General features: G+C 53.6%; 1 protein-coding gene across 1 annotated transcript in view; it reads right to left on the bottom strand.

Moving 5' to 3' along the window:
- The window catches only part of DSCAML1 (DS cell adhesion molecule like 1), a 335,603-nt gene that overhangs the window by 79,444 nt on the left and 238,936 nt on the right, over positions 1-17,223 (bottom strand). Inside the window, exons 4-8 of the mRNA XM_003796863.1 lie at positions 14,684-14,830; positions 8,768-9,046; positions 5,482-5,757; positions 3,000-3,296; positions 1,136-1,408 (exon numbers count right to left, since the gene is read on the bottom strand). Coding sequence (XP_003796911.1) covers positions 1,136-1,408; positions 3,000-3,296; positions 5,482-5,757; positions 8,768-9,046; positions 14,684-14,830 — 1,272 coding nt within the window. The remainder of the gene's footprint in view (positions 1-1,135; positions 1,409-2,999; positions 3,297-5,481; positions 5,758-8,767; positions 9,047-14,683; positions 14,831-17,223) is intronic.

Below are 17,223 nucleotides of genomic sequence, written 5' to 3'. Positions count from 1 at the left end.
CCGGGCTGGGGATTCGAACCCGCCACCTTAGGTGTACGTGGCTGGCGCCTTAGCCGGTTGAGCCACAGGCGCCGAGCCTACTTAACTTTTCTAAGCCTCAGATTTCTGCCTGGAAATTGGGGATGAAATAGTATCTGTCTTAGGTAAGTGGGCAGCTGTGGGGTTAAATGAAACACGTATGTAGAGCATGGAGCACAGAGACTGGGTGTGTAGCGGTCATCCCAGTGCTGTCTGCCGGGCTGTTACAGTGACTGCAGCCTGGTGCTGGAGCCCACAGCCCTCCCTCCCTCCCAGGCTGGGAACTCAGGCTACAGAGAATAGCGCCTCTACTTATCTTCCTAATATTTGAGGCCCCCCACTCAACCCTGCCCTGATCTTTAGAAAGAGACATCAGCCCCTTACCTGTCATAGCCATGGCTGACTCACCATGGCATGGTGACCCCTGCCCCACTGTCTGGCTCTCACTGACCTCTCCTTAGTCAGGCCCAGCAGGGCCCACTTCCCCATCCTGCTCCAGAGCAGCCAGACCACCCCTCCTCTCACATATTGTCCAGACAATCTTTAGCTCTGTCACTCCCAAAGAATGCATTGGGGGCTTCACACATCTGCACAGTCCCAGAATCAAGGGACATCCCCACAAGGGGACATTGTGACTGACTCACACACTAATGTACGTGCTTATTTATGTTCATTCATTCATTTGATCTACAGACTCAGTGTGGGCTGTCCGGTCCCAGGCAGGACACACAGACCTCACCTAGGTGACTGGCAAGGGCCCAGGAGGGAGGAGGCTTTTGGGCACCAGGCAGAGCACTCCAGGCCTCAAGCAGTGCTAGCAGATGGAAGGGCTTCCCCAGTCTGTAACAACAGCCTGGCCCGGCCAGTCTGTGACCAGGGTGGAGTCACCCAGAGTGGGCTCCCTCCAGCCTGGCCTCTTGCTGCTGATCTCTGTGGCTCTGCTGAGTCTCCAGTGGCTCTACCCTGATATTGGGGGCTGAGTGCAGCCACCATCTCTGAGCTGGCCCCTTGGCAGGCCCCTTCTCACTCAGGATTGCCTGCTGCTGCCTGGGCAGCTGCTGGAGAAGGACAGGGTGGGCAGGGTGAGCAGAGGCTCTGGTTGGGGAGGGAGACCCACCTTTGACAGCCACGTGGACACTCTGGCTGATGGAGAGCTGGGGCTGAACGAGGACGCTGCACAGGTACTCGCCCTCGTCCATGCCCTTCTGCACGTCGGTCAGCTTGAGGGTCCCGTTCTCAAACACCACCTGGCGGTGGTTGTCAGGCAGCAGGAGCGCATCCTTGTACCACTTGATGGAGTAGTAGGGGTAGCCGATGACCCGGCAGTTGATGAGGGTGTCCCGCCCGGCGACCGCTGTGATGTTCTTCATGGCCCGGATGCTGGGGGGGCCTGGACAGGAGTCAGGAGGGAGCAGGAGGACAGGAGGGGCAAGTGGTGCCATCAGCCAAGGACAGCCAGGCACCGCCCTGCGGTGCTCTTCTCGGGGGCGTGGCCCCTGATACTTCCAGGGGTAGTCATTTGGTGGGGGGGGAGAGGGATCCCTTTTTACAGAGCTCAATGCAGAGGCTGGAGTTGAGGGACACCCATGGTCTCTCCAGGACTCAGTGTCACTAGCTTCAAATAATTGCAAACAGACACAGTACATACATGCCTGGGGGCAAGAGTCGTTCCCTTAAGGGCCTGGGTACCTGACCAAAATGCAGCCTCACAAGAAGTGACTGGGATTTGGGAGGGCAAGTGCTCATTTATGGAGAGATTTGCGGGGGGGAGTAGAACTGTGGGGAATCTGTTATTTCCATTCTACACGCTCATATTGTTCTCACACCCCGCAGTATCTTCTGTGTTCTAACTAGTTACACATGACAGGAAGGCCTCTGCTGCATGAGGTGATGATTTTTTTCACCATGTGAATGTGTATTACAGGCCTCTGAGAAAGGGCTATAAAGGAGGGGCTCTGATCACACTGTCCAGGGCAGGGAGTGACTGCAGCTGGGTCAGCCAGGCAAGTGGCAATGTCCGGGGTGCAAAGGGGGCACAAAGACCACCACACAGGGGCAGCGCCTGGACGGGTACAAGTAACTCTCTATGCTTCAGGTCCCTGGACTAGGAAATCTCCCAGAGCCCCGCAGCTCTGCTCCCTTTCCAATTCAGAGGAGAGGGCAGGAGGGTGGTCAGATGGGAGGCCCACTCTTCTTGTGCGGGTTGGAGGGCTGATCCAGATGAACTTAGCATGGCTCTCCACCTGCACTCCCCTTCCTTGCCCGCATGGCAATCCCGGAGCTCATGGACCAATGCTCTTTCCTCCTTTTCCCTTGGGCCAGGGATCAGATAAGGACCTGTCGGATCCCATAGTGAGACTGTCCTCACTGCAGTGACTTGGAGAGCTGAGATAAGGGGATGGCCTCCTTGTGTGCTCTTTTCCCCACTCTTGGGATACCCCACCCAGCCTCAGCTCCCGTTCTTGATGGCTTTAGCCTTTGGGGGACAAGATGATGCCCTGGCTCCTGGCTGCTAACACCTCCTGGAGCATTATAGGGCTGGCTCAGAGGGAGGACACCAAGGGCATAGCTTTGGCAGGCACCCATATTAAAGGTCTGGCCTGGCTCCATTGCCCTGTCCGTGTCCTTGCAAGGCCCTGGTAGGGCTGGTAGCAGGAGGGTGGCATCCTGGGGCACAGATTTGATAGGTGGGAATGGACTAGAAGGAGGGGATGGGCAGGCTGGATTTCTGGAGAGAAGAGGTAGAGGGAGGGGGGTGGGAATGGGAAAGGGGGTGAGTTGTACCAGACACGCACACAAGAATGAATAATGGGGCTCACGGAGGGCAGGGAAAGGGAATGAGAGAGAGAGAGAGAGAAAGATACCTCTACTAAAATAAAAATGACGATTAATAATAAGTACTAATCACAAGAATAATGGTAACCACAGAGATGGCAAAGGAACTCAAAAGCCTATTCTGATATTTAAATGTAGACAGGCACCTCTTACGTTTATTCGCGCCTGATATTCAGCACCGCCCACCGAGTTCCGTGCCGTGCACCGGTACACGCCCCCGTCGCGGATCTGGGGGCCCGTGACGTTCATATGGCTGATGGTGGTGCCGTCCGACATGGTGTACTGGTTGGTGCGGTGGCTGCCGTCCCGCATGATGGGCTCGTCGTCCAGGGCCCAGGTGACCGTGGGGGGTGGGGCGCCCTTGGCCGCACACATCAGTGAGAACTGCTCCCCGGGATTGACCACCTTCTCGCTGAAGGATGAGACGATGCGGGGCGTGCCATCTGCAGGGAGCAGGGAGCCCCCTTCAGAGTCATGGAGCCACAGAGAACCTGTCCCCCCAGGTGGCCCATCCCGGCAGGGGGAGGCAAAGCACTGCCAGTTGCGTACTACCAACCGCGGATTAAGACTCCAGGGTTGGGACCCTCCTCCCTCAACCACCTGTCAGCCCTGTATTGGGGCCAGTTACTTAGCCTCTCTGAATCTTCCCATCTCTTGCTGGTGGAGGATGGGCTAGCGGTGATAATCCTTAGACCCCCCTCATACCCCTATTGTGAAGATGAAATGAATTAATGCACTTAAGAGGCTTAGCACTACTCTTTGTAAGTACTTAATAAATATTAGTGCCTCTCCACTTTTCCTTTATTAATAAAGGCACAGACGTTCAGATGTTAACTCTATGGAACTCTGGGTGGAGCGGCCTGGCCCCGTGGAGTCTGATTCCCGTTCCCTTTGCACAGAACGGTGCCTGCAGGAGGGGTGGGAGTGCTTCAGTCCTGTGAGCAAACGGCCTTAAGTTTGAGCCTGCCAATGAAAGTTTCCCAGAGGCAGTGGAGGTGGGAAGTCTTGGCTGGGCCTTAAGTTTTGGCTAAGGCAACAACCTTGGACAAGACAATTAACCTCCATGCCCAGCTTCCTCATGTGGAATATGTAATTATTAACCCTGGCCAGCCTTCCCCACAGGACTGTTGTAAAGGATTAAAATTAGCCTTAAGTACTTTTTTTTTTTTAAAGGAAGGCAAATGTAATACGGCAGTTTTTATACCCTACTTAACATTTTGCACTAAAATGCAGAAGTTAATCTAAGACTCAGGCAATCTGCCAGCCCCCGTCCCCAATGTCTTAGGAAGACCCTTACCTAAAACCCAGGGAGAGTCTGGAGCTGGGAGAGTAGGGGGTAGGGGGTGTCACTTTGGCTTTGACCTTTCCTCTCCTTTTCCCCTCCCCCGAGGCTATCCTTCACTTTCCCTGCCCTCTGTCCCCACCCTCTGTCCCCACCAGCCTCTTCTCCCAAATGCCTGCTGCCTGGTCATCAATACTGTAATTTCACCAAAAGTGAAGGGAGGCCCCCTCAGACAGAAAATCAGCTGGTGGGGAATTATTCAGCCAGGAGGTTCCCTGATGGGAAAGGTACTCTTTTCAAACAGATCTGGGCTGGGCTGCCTGCACTTGCTTGTTAGAAAGAGAGACCAGGGATTTGGCAGGACAAGAGGAAGCAAGGACCGAGGAAGGTGTGTTTTCTGGGTGCTGGCCCCAGACTGGCAGCTTAGGATCAGTGGGTATCTCACACCTCCTAAGGAGTGAGGACTCACAGGCCGTGACAGGGAGACCTGTGGGGGATCTTATATCTGCAGGGCTTGCCTGGGTTTGGGATCTTTTACAAATGTAAAAAATCTTGAGAAGGACTAGGATCATGTTTTGTTTGTTTGTCTTGGTAGCAGTGGAGGAGGAGCGGGGGGATCACTGAACTTGTTGGTAAGAAGGGGGTTTCCACTAGCCCCCACTGCACCTCTATATACAAAGGAGAGAGGAAGAGATGCCTCCTCTGTGTGGTCACAGCTCCATGCCAGGCTCATGGCTTGGCAAATGGAGTGCAAGCTCAATTGCAGTCCTCATCGATCCTCTTGGCTGGGTAATTTGTTCAGTGAACAACTTGAACAGAGGTTCTGGGTGAGGCACCCAGACTAGTGACAGCTTTAAGGGAGAGAAAGAGGTGGAAACCCAGATCCTCAGTAAGAAACAGAGTCTGCTGTGAAGAGACTCTTCAGGCAGGGAGAGGATCCAAAAGTTCAAGGTTCCTGGCACTCTTCCAGCCTCTGGAAGATTCCTCTAATAGTCAAGTTCAAGTGATTTCAGAGGGCACAGGCGATGTACACTATCTGGGTGACGGGCACACTTCTGACTCTGCCTCAAGCAGTGCAAAACCCATCGGACTCCCATAGTATTCTGAAATTAAAAAAAAAAAATCCCAGCTCTGTCCCTTGGGCAGAGCTGTGTGACGGGCAAGGGATCAAAGCCTCAGTTTCCTCAACTACAAAATAGGTAGCACACAAAAAAGGGCCTCCACCCCCTGGTATATTGTGTGTGCTGGATAAACGTGTTCTAGCATCTTCACCATCTCAAAGGCAGGCGGGAGGGAGAGAGCCACCCGCCAGAGCCCACCGCCTCTGCCCTGGCATTCCCGCTCACCCTCCAGCGCAATGATGGCGAAGTCCTGGGCGGTCTGGGCCTTGCGGGTGGCGAAGCACTGGTAGGCCCCGGAATGGCTCTTCTGGGCCGAGGTGATGAGCAGGGTCTCGTTGCCGAGCCCGCGGATGGAGATGGCCTCGTCGGGCAGCACCAGGTCGGTGTTGCGGTACCAGCGGATGGTGAACTCCGGGGAGCCCGTCAGGGCGCAAGAGAGGATGACTGTGCTGCCGATGCCGGTCTTCAGCTTCTTTGGTGTCAGGGTCACATGAAGGGGATCTGGGTGGAGCAGGGCAGAAATCAAGGGAAATGGGAGGAGGAAAAGAAGAGAAAGTGGCTTAATGTGGGTGGGGTTTGGCTGGCGGGTGTCCAGGTTCTGGAATGGGGACTGATGGGGATTCCCCACGTAGGCCTGTTTACTCATCTGTTAAAGGCAGGCCAGGGGAGTTCTCTGTACTTTCTGTTCTGATGGCCCCTGCTTCCCTGAAGTGTGCTCCTCTGCCTGGCTCACTGAGGAGGAGGGGAGCTGGACTGGCATGTCGGACCCTGTCACCCACCCCAGAAACCAGAGTCCCCCCTGCCCCGCCAGCTGTCTCCCATACCTGCAGAGATAGCCAGCCACTGCCTTCTGCTGACTGACTTTCTATGTATGGACCCAGATCCATGGAAATCCTTTTCAGTAACCCCACCACCACTAGCCAGGTGCAGGCCTGGCCTGGATCCTCCCTGCTGCATCCAGCCACGTCCCTGTTCGGTGTCCACGATTCGCAACAACTCAGCATGGCGTTCCAAACCCTCACAGCTTCTCCTCTCTCCTACCTTCCTTCCATTCTCACCAAAGCCACACCGATTTTAGAGCACCAGCAACCTGTCTGTGGTTCTTGCATACCCCAGGCTGCTTCTGGCCCTAGGGCCTCTGCCTAGAACTCTTTGCCTAGTTCCTACCCATCCTTCACATTGAGTGTCACCTCTGCCCAGAAGCCTTCCTGGACACCACTCCCCCTCCCAGGGAGGATTAAGCCTTCTTATTCCAGGCCCCCTGCATGTACCTAACTCCACACTGAGCACATTGTCTTTTTATCCCCTTTTTCTGTCTCCCCCTCAGGACTGCATGGACTGTGTGCTATGGATGTAGAGCTGGCTGCCCCCTGACTGCTATGCGTTAGGGGTCTGTACCGGGGGCCCATGCTGCAGGAGCTTGGGACCGTCAGTGAGGCAGTCTGCAGGAGAGGGGAAGATTGCAGGCCTGTGTGGGCTGGTCACACTCGGCTATCCCTGCTCACTCCCCAGAGCTGCCCGGCAAATGTCAGTGCACAGGGAGGCAGGTGGCTTCCCGCTTGTCTCCATCACCAGCTGGAACTCCCAGGGCTCTCCTAGCTTCTCTCTCCTGCACCGGCATGGCGGCAGGATGGACAGGGGTCTTCCTGGCAAAATGGGGGTGGGAAAAGCACTGCTTTCCTCTACAGCCCCAGAGAGAGGCTGTAGAGGGACTGGCAGCCAGAGAAAAGCCATGTTGCTTCCCTTTGAACCTGGTGGTCCTGCCAAGCCCACCGTGAGGAGGGGTGGGGGCGGGCAGTCAGAGGAGACACGTTCCTGGGCAGTGTGGGTGTGTACACATCTGGAGGCCGTTACTTGCTGTACATCTGTGTGGGTGCATCTGGATATGGCCTTGTTATGGTGAGGGGGTGTTTGTCTCTGCCTGTGGATGGCACCATCCATGTGTGAATGTGTATGTGGGGAAGTGGGCATGGGAAGTGTGGCACACACCTGGGTTACTGGTGCAGGAGCCGTGAACACTCCATTTACCTACATCCAGGTTTGCTAATTTTCTGAGGATTTGGGAGTGTGTTGCCCTCCTCACCTATTTCCTGAGACTGTGTACGTGTAGCAGAAGGAGGTGAAGGTAATATTAGAATAAACGTTTTTGGACAGTGCTTAGGGCAAGAAGGGGGTACCAGGCCTGGCCCTTCTATCTGTCTGCTCTGCTGTCCAGGGTTTGTTTGTATGTCCCTGGAAGCAGGGCTTTCAGGGTGTCGCCTAGGTGTGTCCCATGCACTGCCACTCCCTGGGTACTTCTTGGGGCTCTTCCTGCTTGTCCAGCCCACAGTGAATTTTTGTGTGGGCAGCCTCTTCCTGGCTCTGCAGATGAATGTGCTGCAACTATCAAGACCCCCCTGACTGCGGGAAGGGGGCTGGGCCCACATCTGGGAATGGGGAGTTTGATGCCAGGCCCAGGAGGCCAGAGGGTGGGCTGTGCTGTGAGTCTCTGGCCTGCCCGGGGTCTGCAGACCCATAGCCCTGTGTGCAGGAGACAGATGGTGAGGCCGGAGGAGCTGCCTTGGTCAGCCTTCATGGCAGAGGGACCCTCCTGCAGGATGCAGGTTGGGGTCACCTCTGGACAGTCTCTCTCCGCTGCCCACGTTGAATGACCCAACTGATGCTTCCAGGCTGTTGCTGGCCCATGAGGCCTGGGATTTTCCCAAGGGTCACCAGAACCAAATCCCACTGCAGCCCAGATAGCAGGGAACTGGGAGAGTTAGATTCTGCATGCCAGAGACAGAAGGAGCCTCTTCACATCACAGGTTGCTCAAGGGAGGGGCAGAGATGCAGGGGTACCCCCAAGCCTTTCCCTGGCATTAGCCCCTCTGTGCCTACCTTCCCTCCCTGCCTTGAGTTTCCTCAGCAGGAGGGGTCTACTAAGGCCACCTGCTCCCTACACTGGCTTCTGGGACCCCCAGGAAAAACAGGGAGAGGTGCAGGAAAGGGCCAGAGTTGATATCCAGCTGGCAGGTCTTGGTTTAGCTGCCTTGGTTGCTTATTCCCAGTGTCAGGTGTGATTGATCAGTGCCTCTGTTAATTACTGTTGAATATTCAGAGTGTCTAGGATGGGGACCATGTCCTCTCTAACTGCCGCCTCCCCACAGCAAGCTAAGGAGTCCTGCCTTCATGAAAAGTGTGTCACCAGCACCCTCTTCATCCTGTTTGAGCCTCGTGACTTCTGGGAGGTTGGAAGGTTGGGATCATTATCCCATTTTACCCTGAGCTGACGGTCATAGTTATGTGACCTGCCCAAAGTCAGCTACTATTTGATGATGCTGGAACCAAAGGGCAGGTCTTGTGATTCCAAACCAAGGGCTTTTCCAGGCTACCAAACTGCCTTTCCCAACCAGCCAGGATTTTCCCCCAGGACTGGGCAGAGGTAGGTGCAGCTGGCAGCCACACCCTCCCCCTGTCACCTGCAGTGTTCCCAAAGGCTACTGTGGCTGCAAAAGGAGCTTTCTTGACTCACCGATGACTGTGAGGGTGCCTGTGGCCTCTGCTGAGCCGAAGGTGTTGGTGACTTCACAAATGTAGGTGCCGCTGTCCTCAGTCCGCAGGTCACTGATGGTCAGCCCCGTGATGCGCTTGGTCCAGCGGCTGTCAGCTGGGAGGGGTCGGCCATCCTTGAGCCAGCGGATGGCAGGGAGCGGGTAGCCCGAGGCGGTACAGGGCAGCTCCACGGTGTGGCCAGCCCACACTTCCTGGGAGTGGAAGCCGTCGAGGATGGTGGGGATCGACTCAGCAGGGTCTGGAAGGCAGAGAGGGTCGGCAGCCCTGGCCAGCTGTGGGTGGGTGAAGTGGGATAGGGGAGGGAAGGCGAACACCCAGATAGTAGCCCACTGCCCATGGGTGCCCGTGGTGAGCAGCCCCCAGTGCAGGTCCAGAGGGATGTTTTGGGGAGGGCTCACTGTGTCTTCTGTGCTTAGGCCAGACGGAGCCCCTGCAAACCCTGCTTGGGACTCTCACTGGGGCTGGGAGCAGAAGAGGTTATAGTGGAGTCCAGGGATGGAATGACAGAGAGAAGGACAGAGGGAGGAAAGGGAAACAGAGCAAGAGGTGCAGAGAGGGAGAGTCTGAGCAAGAGCCTGGCGGACTCAGGCGCAGTCACTCGGTGACATGAGAATCATCGCATCTCAAGTTTGCAGTTCTTCATAAGTCTCTGTTGGGTGGAAGTCCCCCTCAAGGATGGGGAAAGGTCTCCCTGCCCCTGCCCTGTCTTCTGCCCCCACTAGGGACAGTCTAGGGATGAGCAGGACATTTCTGTCAGTGCCCAGAAGCATTAGGAAGGTAGCCTCTACCAGCCACACTTGCCACCCCCAGCAACCCTCCTCCACTTGCATTCCCCAACCAAGAGAAACTCATGACTGGGAGACCTATGGCCCTGACTTGAGGAAGACCAAGGCCCCTAGGGGCAGGATTCTGTGTGTGATGCCCTGGTCATTTCTGAGGGTGTCCCATCTGCTCTCTTGGGCTAGAATCCTCCCAGGCCTCTCTGGGTTTTTGCTCCTTGGGGACCTCCTCTTGCTTTTAAATCTCCCCAGGCTCCCGTTCACCTACTCAACACCATTTCTACCTCTGGGCCACCTGCACACCAGCCAACTCCTATTCCTCTCTCACACACCAGTTTCAGTGTCACCTCTTCCGGATGCCTCCCCAGGCCACTCACCAACTATGACAGAGTTTGCCTTTTCTTTTCATTTTATTTTCAAACAACTTCTCTCTTTTTTAAAAGAGAATATTTTTTTTCTTAGAGACAGAGTCTCGCTTTATTGCCCTTGGTAGAGTGCTGTGGAGTCACAGCTCACAGCAACCTCCAACTCCTGGGCTTAGATGATTCTCCTGCCTCAGCCTCCCAAGTAGCTGGGACTATAGGTGTTCACCATGACATCCAGCTATTTTTTGTTGCAGTTTGGCCGGGGCTGGGTTTGAACCTGCCACCCTTGGTATATGGGGCCAGTGCCCTACTCACTGAACCACAGGTGCCGCCCATAAAAGAGAAGTTTTAACGGTGCAGTTTTTGTGAACAGGTGATATGCCCATCGTGAAACTTCAGGAAGCACAGAAGAGCACGCCCATCCTGCGTCCTCTGCCACCTGGCTTGCCTCTGCATAGGTCACCTTTGCCAGCACTTCCCCTTCCAAGGGCATTCAGCAGCAGGCCACACAGCTGTCTGCCTGGGCCGACTGGAGCTCCCTAGGGCAGTGCTGGACCAGGCGACTGGCCACTCCTCAGGCTGCTGAGCCATAGATGTTGAAGGGAGGATGAATGGGGGTGCTCAGGCATGGGTGGGCAGTGGCCTGATTTTTCTGGATGACTCCACACTGCAGAGCTATGCAGACTTGTGGAATAATGGAGCTTGCTTAGGGACCTGGAGCGCACAGAGAGATGAGGATGTTCAAACCAGAGAGGTGTGGAGCTGTCCAGGATCACCCCGCAGAGGTGAGACCAGAAACCAGGCCTCCTTCACTCTCGTTCAGTACATGGAGTCAGAGATGGAATAATCGAAAATACTAAATTTTGCTCAGGAGCAAATGGTGAGAGCCTCTAGCTCCCTCGGGTCCCCCTTCACTAATGGGAACTTTTCTTAATCCTCAGCTCATCTCCCTTGGAAAGAGATTGGGCTAAGAATTCTCCCCTCTGAGGGAAAGACTTGCCAGAAGATTCTGCTCTCCTGCTACCCTCCAGGGTAGGTGCCTGTGGGCTGCAGAAGGAGCTCAGGCTTGGACCTGGGCAAGGTCGGCCTGGGTCACTGATCAGCTACGTGACCCTGGATGAGTCTTGTGCTCTCCCAGCCTGAGTTTCCTCATCTGCACAGTAGAGGCGACGACATTGCCTTCAGACCTCGCAAGGCTGTTGTGGGCAACCGATAGCAAAATGTTAAAGTGCTTTATAGCCACAGCATGGAGTTGCAGATGTGCGGGGCCATCGCCACTTGGAGGCCACTGGCCCGCCCTGCCAGGTTCCGCAGCCTCCCCCCCTCCAACCAGGTGGGCATGGCTGAGATAAACAAACCCAGTGCCAGGGAAGAATTACTCAATGTGACACTTAATTGATGCAAAATACACAAATTCCGTGGCACACTACAGAATTTACAAGCGGAGGGGCCGTCAGGGCGGTAGAGGAAGGGGCGGGGGTGTGGGGGGAAGAATTAATCACCAAGGCTCAGGCGTGAAATTAAATTCTGAGGGAAAGAAACCTCTTTCATTACTCTGGAGCAGGAGTAAAATGCTGCGGCGTGTACGTGGCGACAGCCTGGGGGGACCGGGCGCTGCCAACACTGGTGCAGGCCTGGGGGAGACAGATGGCCCTGCCCGAGGAATCACTGAGGGTGTGCTGGGGCAGAGCGGGGCTGGGCTGGGATTCTGGGGCTCCCTGGTTGAAGGAGGTGGCCGGATGCGCAGTGCTGCCCTGTGGAGGTGGTTAGGGCTCTGCTCTTCATGAGTTGGGGGACCTGAGCCTAGTTGCTCAGTCTCTCTGCTCACTGGATTCCTCCTTAATAAATGTGGACCATAATGCCCACTCCCTGGGTGGCCGTGGGGACAAGGTGAGCTAATGCACATGAAAGCACTTGGTGAATGCCACAAAGCGCCTTGATCTGTGGAATGATTCCTATGAGGCTGCACTTGACAGGGGCTCAGACTGTTCTTGCAACTGCCTCCGCTAACAGGGATGATGCAGAGAAATGCAAGTTGCCTCCCTCCCCTGCCCTCATGCTTTGGGGGTGTAGGAGGAACGATAGCGCGGCAACCACGAACTATGGTGACCCGACAAGAATAACTGCGGCTGTGGTCCGCTGAGGGCTTCCTGAGCACCACGCTAAGCTTTCTGCATTTGCAATCCCACTCTGTCCTCACAGCAAGTGGGTGGAGGATTCGTTATCGTGCTCCCATTTTACAGATAGGAAGCTGAGGTTTGGAACTTTATTTTATGCTCGGTTTTACAACTGATGAGCAGGGTGGCTGAGACCGAGGCTTGGGCCTGATTCCCAAATATCCTTTTAAGAATATACCTCCCTCCCTTAACACGCAGCCAGCACTGAAGAGGTCACACATGTGGCTCCTGACCTCAGCCCCAGCGCCCAGCCACCTGCACCATTCTCACTTTTCCTTTTACGTTTGGGCCCGGAGACCCAGTACAGATACGCCCTTCTTGCCACCAGCCCCGGGAGCTTACAGAGCTGGGGGCCACGAAAGACTGAGACACCCCACCTGCCGCCTGTGCCTGGCCTCTCTCCCTCTCGGGACTGAGCCCCATCCTCAGCTCTGGGTGTGGTGGGGTGGGATCCCCTCTGCACTCGGCACCACTCCTGCAGTATCAGTTGCATTTTTGCCGAGACAAGCAGCTTCCAGATCGCCTTGTCACATCACATCACATCAAGGCCTGCGTCACTGCACGGGCCCCCTCCCCCAGCTCCCCTCGGATCTTCTCCTTGGTTTCCCTTTGTCTCTCCGTGTTCTGCCTTTCCCCTGCCTAGTGCCGACCCTCTGTGCCTAGGCCTCTCTCCTATTGTCTGTCTGGGTGCCCTCCTCCCTTTACCCCTGTTTTTCTATCTAGGCTTGATCTCTGAGTCCCCTCCTACCCACCCCTGCTCCTCCTAGCTGGTGACCAAGGAAGAAGAGAGGAAGAGGGGTTGGTGTATCTTCCAGTTTGAAGAGTGTCTTTTTTTGAAGGACTCCTGCCTATTCCCCCCAAAAGACCAGAAGATTAGAGGGGAAAGGGGCCAGGTATTCCTGGAGGAGAAGGGAGCAGGCTTGTAGGAAGGGGGATTTCTGTGCCTTACCCTGCATCTTTTGAAAGAGGTATGCAAATGAGATGCAAAACGCCATACAAACAAGTCCCTATAATTTGGAAGTGCACCCCTAGGGACCTGGGCTGCAGAATCCAAGCATAGTGTAACCCTGTCTCCTCCCTGGATGACAGCAGCTTTCCCTGGCACTGATTTGTGCTGTAAATACTTACTGAGCACCTACTATGTGTCAGGCACAGGGCCAGGTGCTGAAGATGCTAAGTGGATCAGGGAGCCTAGGGGTTGCGCTCCTGGCTCCTGTCCTCCTAGAGTGTTAGGGCAGCAGATGTGAGGGGTCCTGAGCTGTTGGACAGTGGAGATCTCACCAAGCCATAGACCACCGGAGGCCGACAAGAGTCAGAGCGGTAGCCTAGGCAGGCTTCCTTTTCCAGAGGTCTGGAGAGGCTGTATGATTTCGTGAGGCTAATCCCCAAAGCTAGATGTTCTGGCTATTGATTCATCCTCCTTCCCAAAGCTCCACTCTCACCTCCTCCAGACAGAGGTTTTCAACTTTCGGATCATAAACTGCTAAAAGGCTGTCAGATCTATTTGGTTAAGTTTGGATTAGCATTTAGAAACATCAAAACAGAACAGAATAGAAAACATCCGAGTGCCTTACAAGGGTATGGTAGAAAAATACCAGCATGCATTGTGTAGATTATGATAAAAACAACTGTCTGGGGATTGCTGTCAAAAAAGTTTGGCAACCACTGTTTCACAAAGCCTCCCTCGAGAAGCGCCATGTACCTTCTTTACTCTTTCTGATGGAAGCGTGGAAAGGGGCATTCAACTGGCCCCTTCTATGGGGTCCTGCAGCTGGAAGGAGCCCAGGACCAGGGGCCAGAGCTTGAACGCTGGCTCTGCCACCCACTGATTAAATAACTCAGGCAAGCTTCTTGCCTTCGCTAAGATTTGGTTTTCTCGTCTGTAAAAATAGGGAAAAACAACACCTTCCTCGCAGGCACCCGAACAGATAAGCAATGAAGGAACTTCCTGGTACACAGGGGATCCAATAAATATCAGCTTCCATCCCTCCTCGGAAGCTATCGTCACTCCAGAATAAGAATCCTTTATTCACCTTAGAAATATTTTTGTTTATAAATTACATTCTGCCTACTTTCAAATGTCGTGAGGTGGCTTACCACAAACAATACACAGATACCGATCGATAAAACAGAATCTTAAAAAATACCTACAGACTTGCGGAAATGCCAAAATTCCCCAAATCCAGACTAATAGTTACTATGTTTGGGTATCAGATTTTATCTAAGAACTTTCTAACAAGGTAGGCAAAAAAAAGGAAAGAGAGGGTGGGCTCCATAACCCTCATTATTTGAACATGGAAACTTATCAGTCCGTTGGGAGAGCTAAGTTTCCACTGGTACAGTCTCCTGAAAAGAATTTCTCTCTGGAGTCCTTTTGTGAAGAGCGCCCAAAACCACACTGGATGGGGCCTTCCCTGGTGGTTTCACTACCTGTGTTCTTTAATCTCTTTCTCTAAGTCCCCTGAGTCCCCGGGTGCTGCAGACATGCTGAGTCCCCAGGTGGGCTGGTGCCTCCCTCCCCAACCTGCCCAGTCCTCCCCACCCCTCTGCCTACCTGTCACGGAGAGGCGGGCCCCATTGCTCTGCCGGGTCTCCCCGCTATACTTGTGCTTGGTAATGCAGCGGTAGGTGGAGAGGGCGTCCTCCTTCTGTACGTCAGAGATGTACAGCCCGCCGTGGGAAGTAATAAAAAACCTGTTTTCTGGAGACACAATCAGGACAGAGTCTATCACTCCTTAGTCTGAGGCAACTTTCAAAAGCAGGGTGGCATCTCTGTCCGTGAGGATTTCCATACACACAAACACGATGACCAACACAAGTTACAGTCATTATTCCTTTAAGTGTAGATGCCTCAGGGTTTAACAGAAACAAGTTGGGCTTTAGAGTCAAAGATCTGGATCCCAAGCCAATTATTAGCTGTGTGACTTTGGGAAAGATACTTAACCTCTCTGAGCCTTATTCTGTACAAATAATACTTCTTAGGGTAGATGCAGATTTAATAAAATAATAAGGTGAGTGCTCACTCAGTGAACATTAGTCCTCATCTTTCCTACTTCTTGGCAAGAGTTTGCAAAGCTCTTTCATACTTATTGCTCACGGGCTCTTACTGCTGTGTGAGCTGCTGGTTCCATTGTACAAAGAAGGAAACAGAGATTTGTGATCAAGTGAGTGGCTCAGGTCACACAGCCAGTAAGTGGACTGGAACTTGGGTCTTCTGACTCCCCGTTCTCCCTCTTCATCGAAATGAACATAACACTCACTTTTTTAAAATTTTATTTTATTTTTATTAATTATTTTTTATTAAATCATAACTTTGTACATTGATGCATTTATGGAGTTCAGGGTACTGCTTCGATATACAATGTGAAATGCTTACATTGAACTAAGTAACACAAGCATCACAATTATACTCATTTCTTAATAGTTTTGAAATGTACCATTGCATCATGCACATTAGGTGAGCACTCCACAAATGATTCCAGAGTCTGAGCTGTATGGGAATAGAGACATGGAAATACAGATCTTATCTTATCTTGAGGCAGAGTCTCACTCTGTTGCCCTGGATAGAGTGCCATGGTGTCATAGCTCTTGCCTCAGCTTCCCAAGTATCCAGGACTACAGACACCTATCACAAAGCCCAGCTATTTTTATAGATGGGGTCTGGCTCTTGCTCAGGCTGGTCTTGAACTCTTGAGCTCAGGCAATCCACCTGTCTTGGCCTCCCAGAGTGCTAGGATTACAGGTGTGAGCTACTGCACTACCTCCCTGGCTTCAGATGGCGTCATCAGTAATTTAACAAACATTTCTTGAACACCCATTTTGTTCCAGGCAGAGAAAGGGACAGGTACCGTGCTCTATGCATCTTGCCACTGCCACACCCATTACTGTCCCTCCCTGACTGTCGGGCTCAGCAGGGGACCAGGAGCACAGCCAGGAGCACAGGCAGCAGCACACCCAGTAGTTGACAGTGACTGAATGTGACCTAAGACTCCACTCAGAGGCAGGTGCATTTTCCTTGTCCAAGGTCCCAAGGTTCACCCTGATCTTGAGCTAATCAGGGCTAATTTAAAGAAAAGAACTGGATTTGAGGGCTGGGGAGGGGCTGGCTCTGGATTCCCTAAGCTCCCACTAAGCCAGACTGAGATGGAGAAGCTGACTCTGGGTTCCTCTGCCTTCTCTCTGGGGGGTTAGCTACCTCCCCAGAAGACATGTGGAACCCCAGGCTGACATTGCTACTGGGAGGGAGCCCTGCAATCAGATGGTGACAGAAAGCTGCAGGGGAGAGGGGCACTCCGAGCCCACAGGAAGGGCCCGATGGCGTCAGGTGGGAGGCTCTCCTCGGGAAACATTTTGGGTAGCCTCACATCCTTCCCACCCCATTATTAAGACATCTGCTTCTTCCTCAACCAATGACAAGAACTCTGGCTCACTCTCCCATGAGGAATACTGTGGTGGTGACACACAGCCCCCCAAGCGCAGGTCTAAGATTCTTAGCGCCTGGTGCAGACCTCACCAAAGGACACTTTTCAACAGAAAAAGCTGCAGACCTGCGTGGTTGAAAAGTTCACTGTGCTTGACAACATCTTTGACAAATGTTCTCCAACCTTCATTTTAATATCTCTGGGGCTGGAGAACTCACTGCCTCCCTTAGTGGCCCGTTCTAAAGTTGCCTGCTCTGACTTTCAGACTGGTCTGACATGGAGCTCCCTCCTTAAGGCTTTGACTGGGAAAGGCCTGCAGAGCTGGTCTGCAGGGCCAGCGAGAACGCCACAGCCCTGCCCCTTCATATACTGCAAGAGTCAAGCCCTTTTTCTGTATTTCAGGCTACACGGTCTTAGGATTTTATGTTTGAACAGATATTTATTTAATGTGGCTTCAGATGACATCATCAGCCTGGCCTCTTGCTTCTGAATGACGCTGGATTATCTACCACCTCCCGGGGCTCCTCCCTCGCCCTCCCTCTCCTCCTCCTCCCCCTCCCTCTCTCACAGCCTCTGGAGCGCTGGACTTTCCAAGGTTGCTCTGCTTTGTGGAGTCTCACCAGCCCAAGACTCCATTCACTTTTTAGGGGGGACATGAGAGTAGGGACGCAGC

This window comes from Otolemur garnettii, unplaced genomic scaffold (genome assembly GCF_000181295.1).
Source record: "Otolemur garnettii isolate 467f Iridium unplaced genomic scaffold, OtoGar3 scaffold00108, whole genome shotgun sequence".
NCBI classification, from domain to species: domain Eukaryota; kingdom Metazoa; phylum Chordata; class Mammalia; order Primates; family Galagidae; genus Otolemur; species Otolemur garnettii.
The sequence above is the reverse complement of the archived record's forward strand: the minus strand, read 5'-3'. Positions and strand labels throughout refer to the sequence as shown.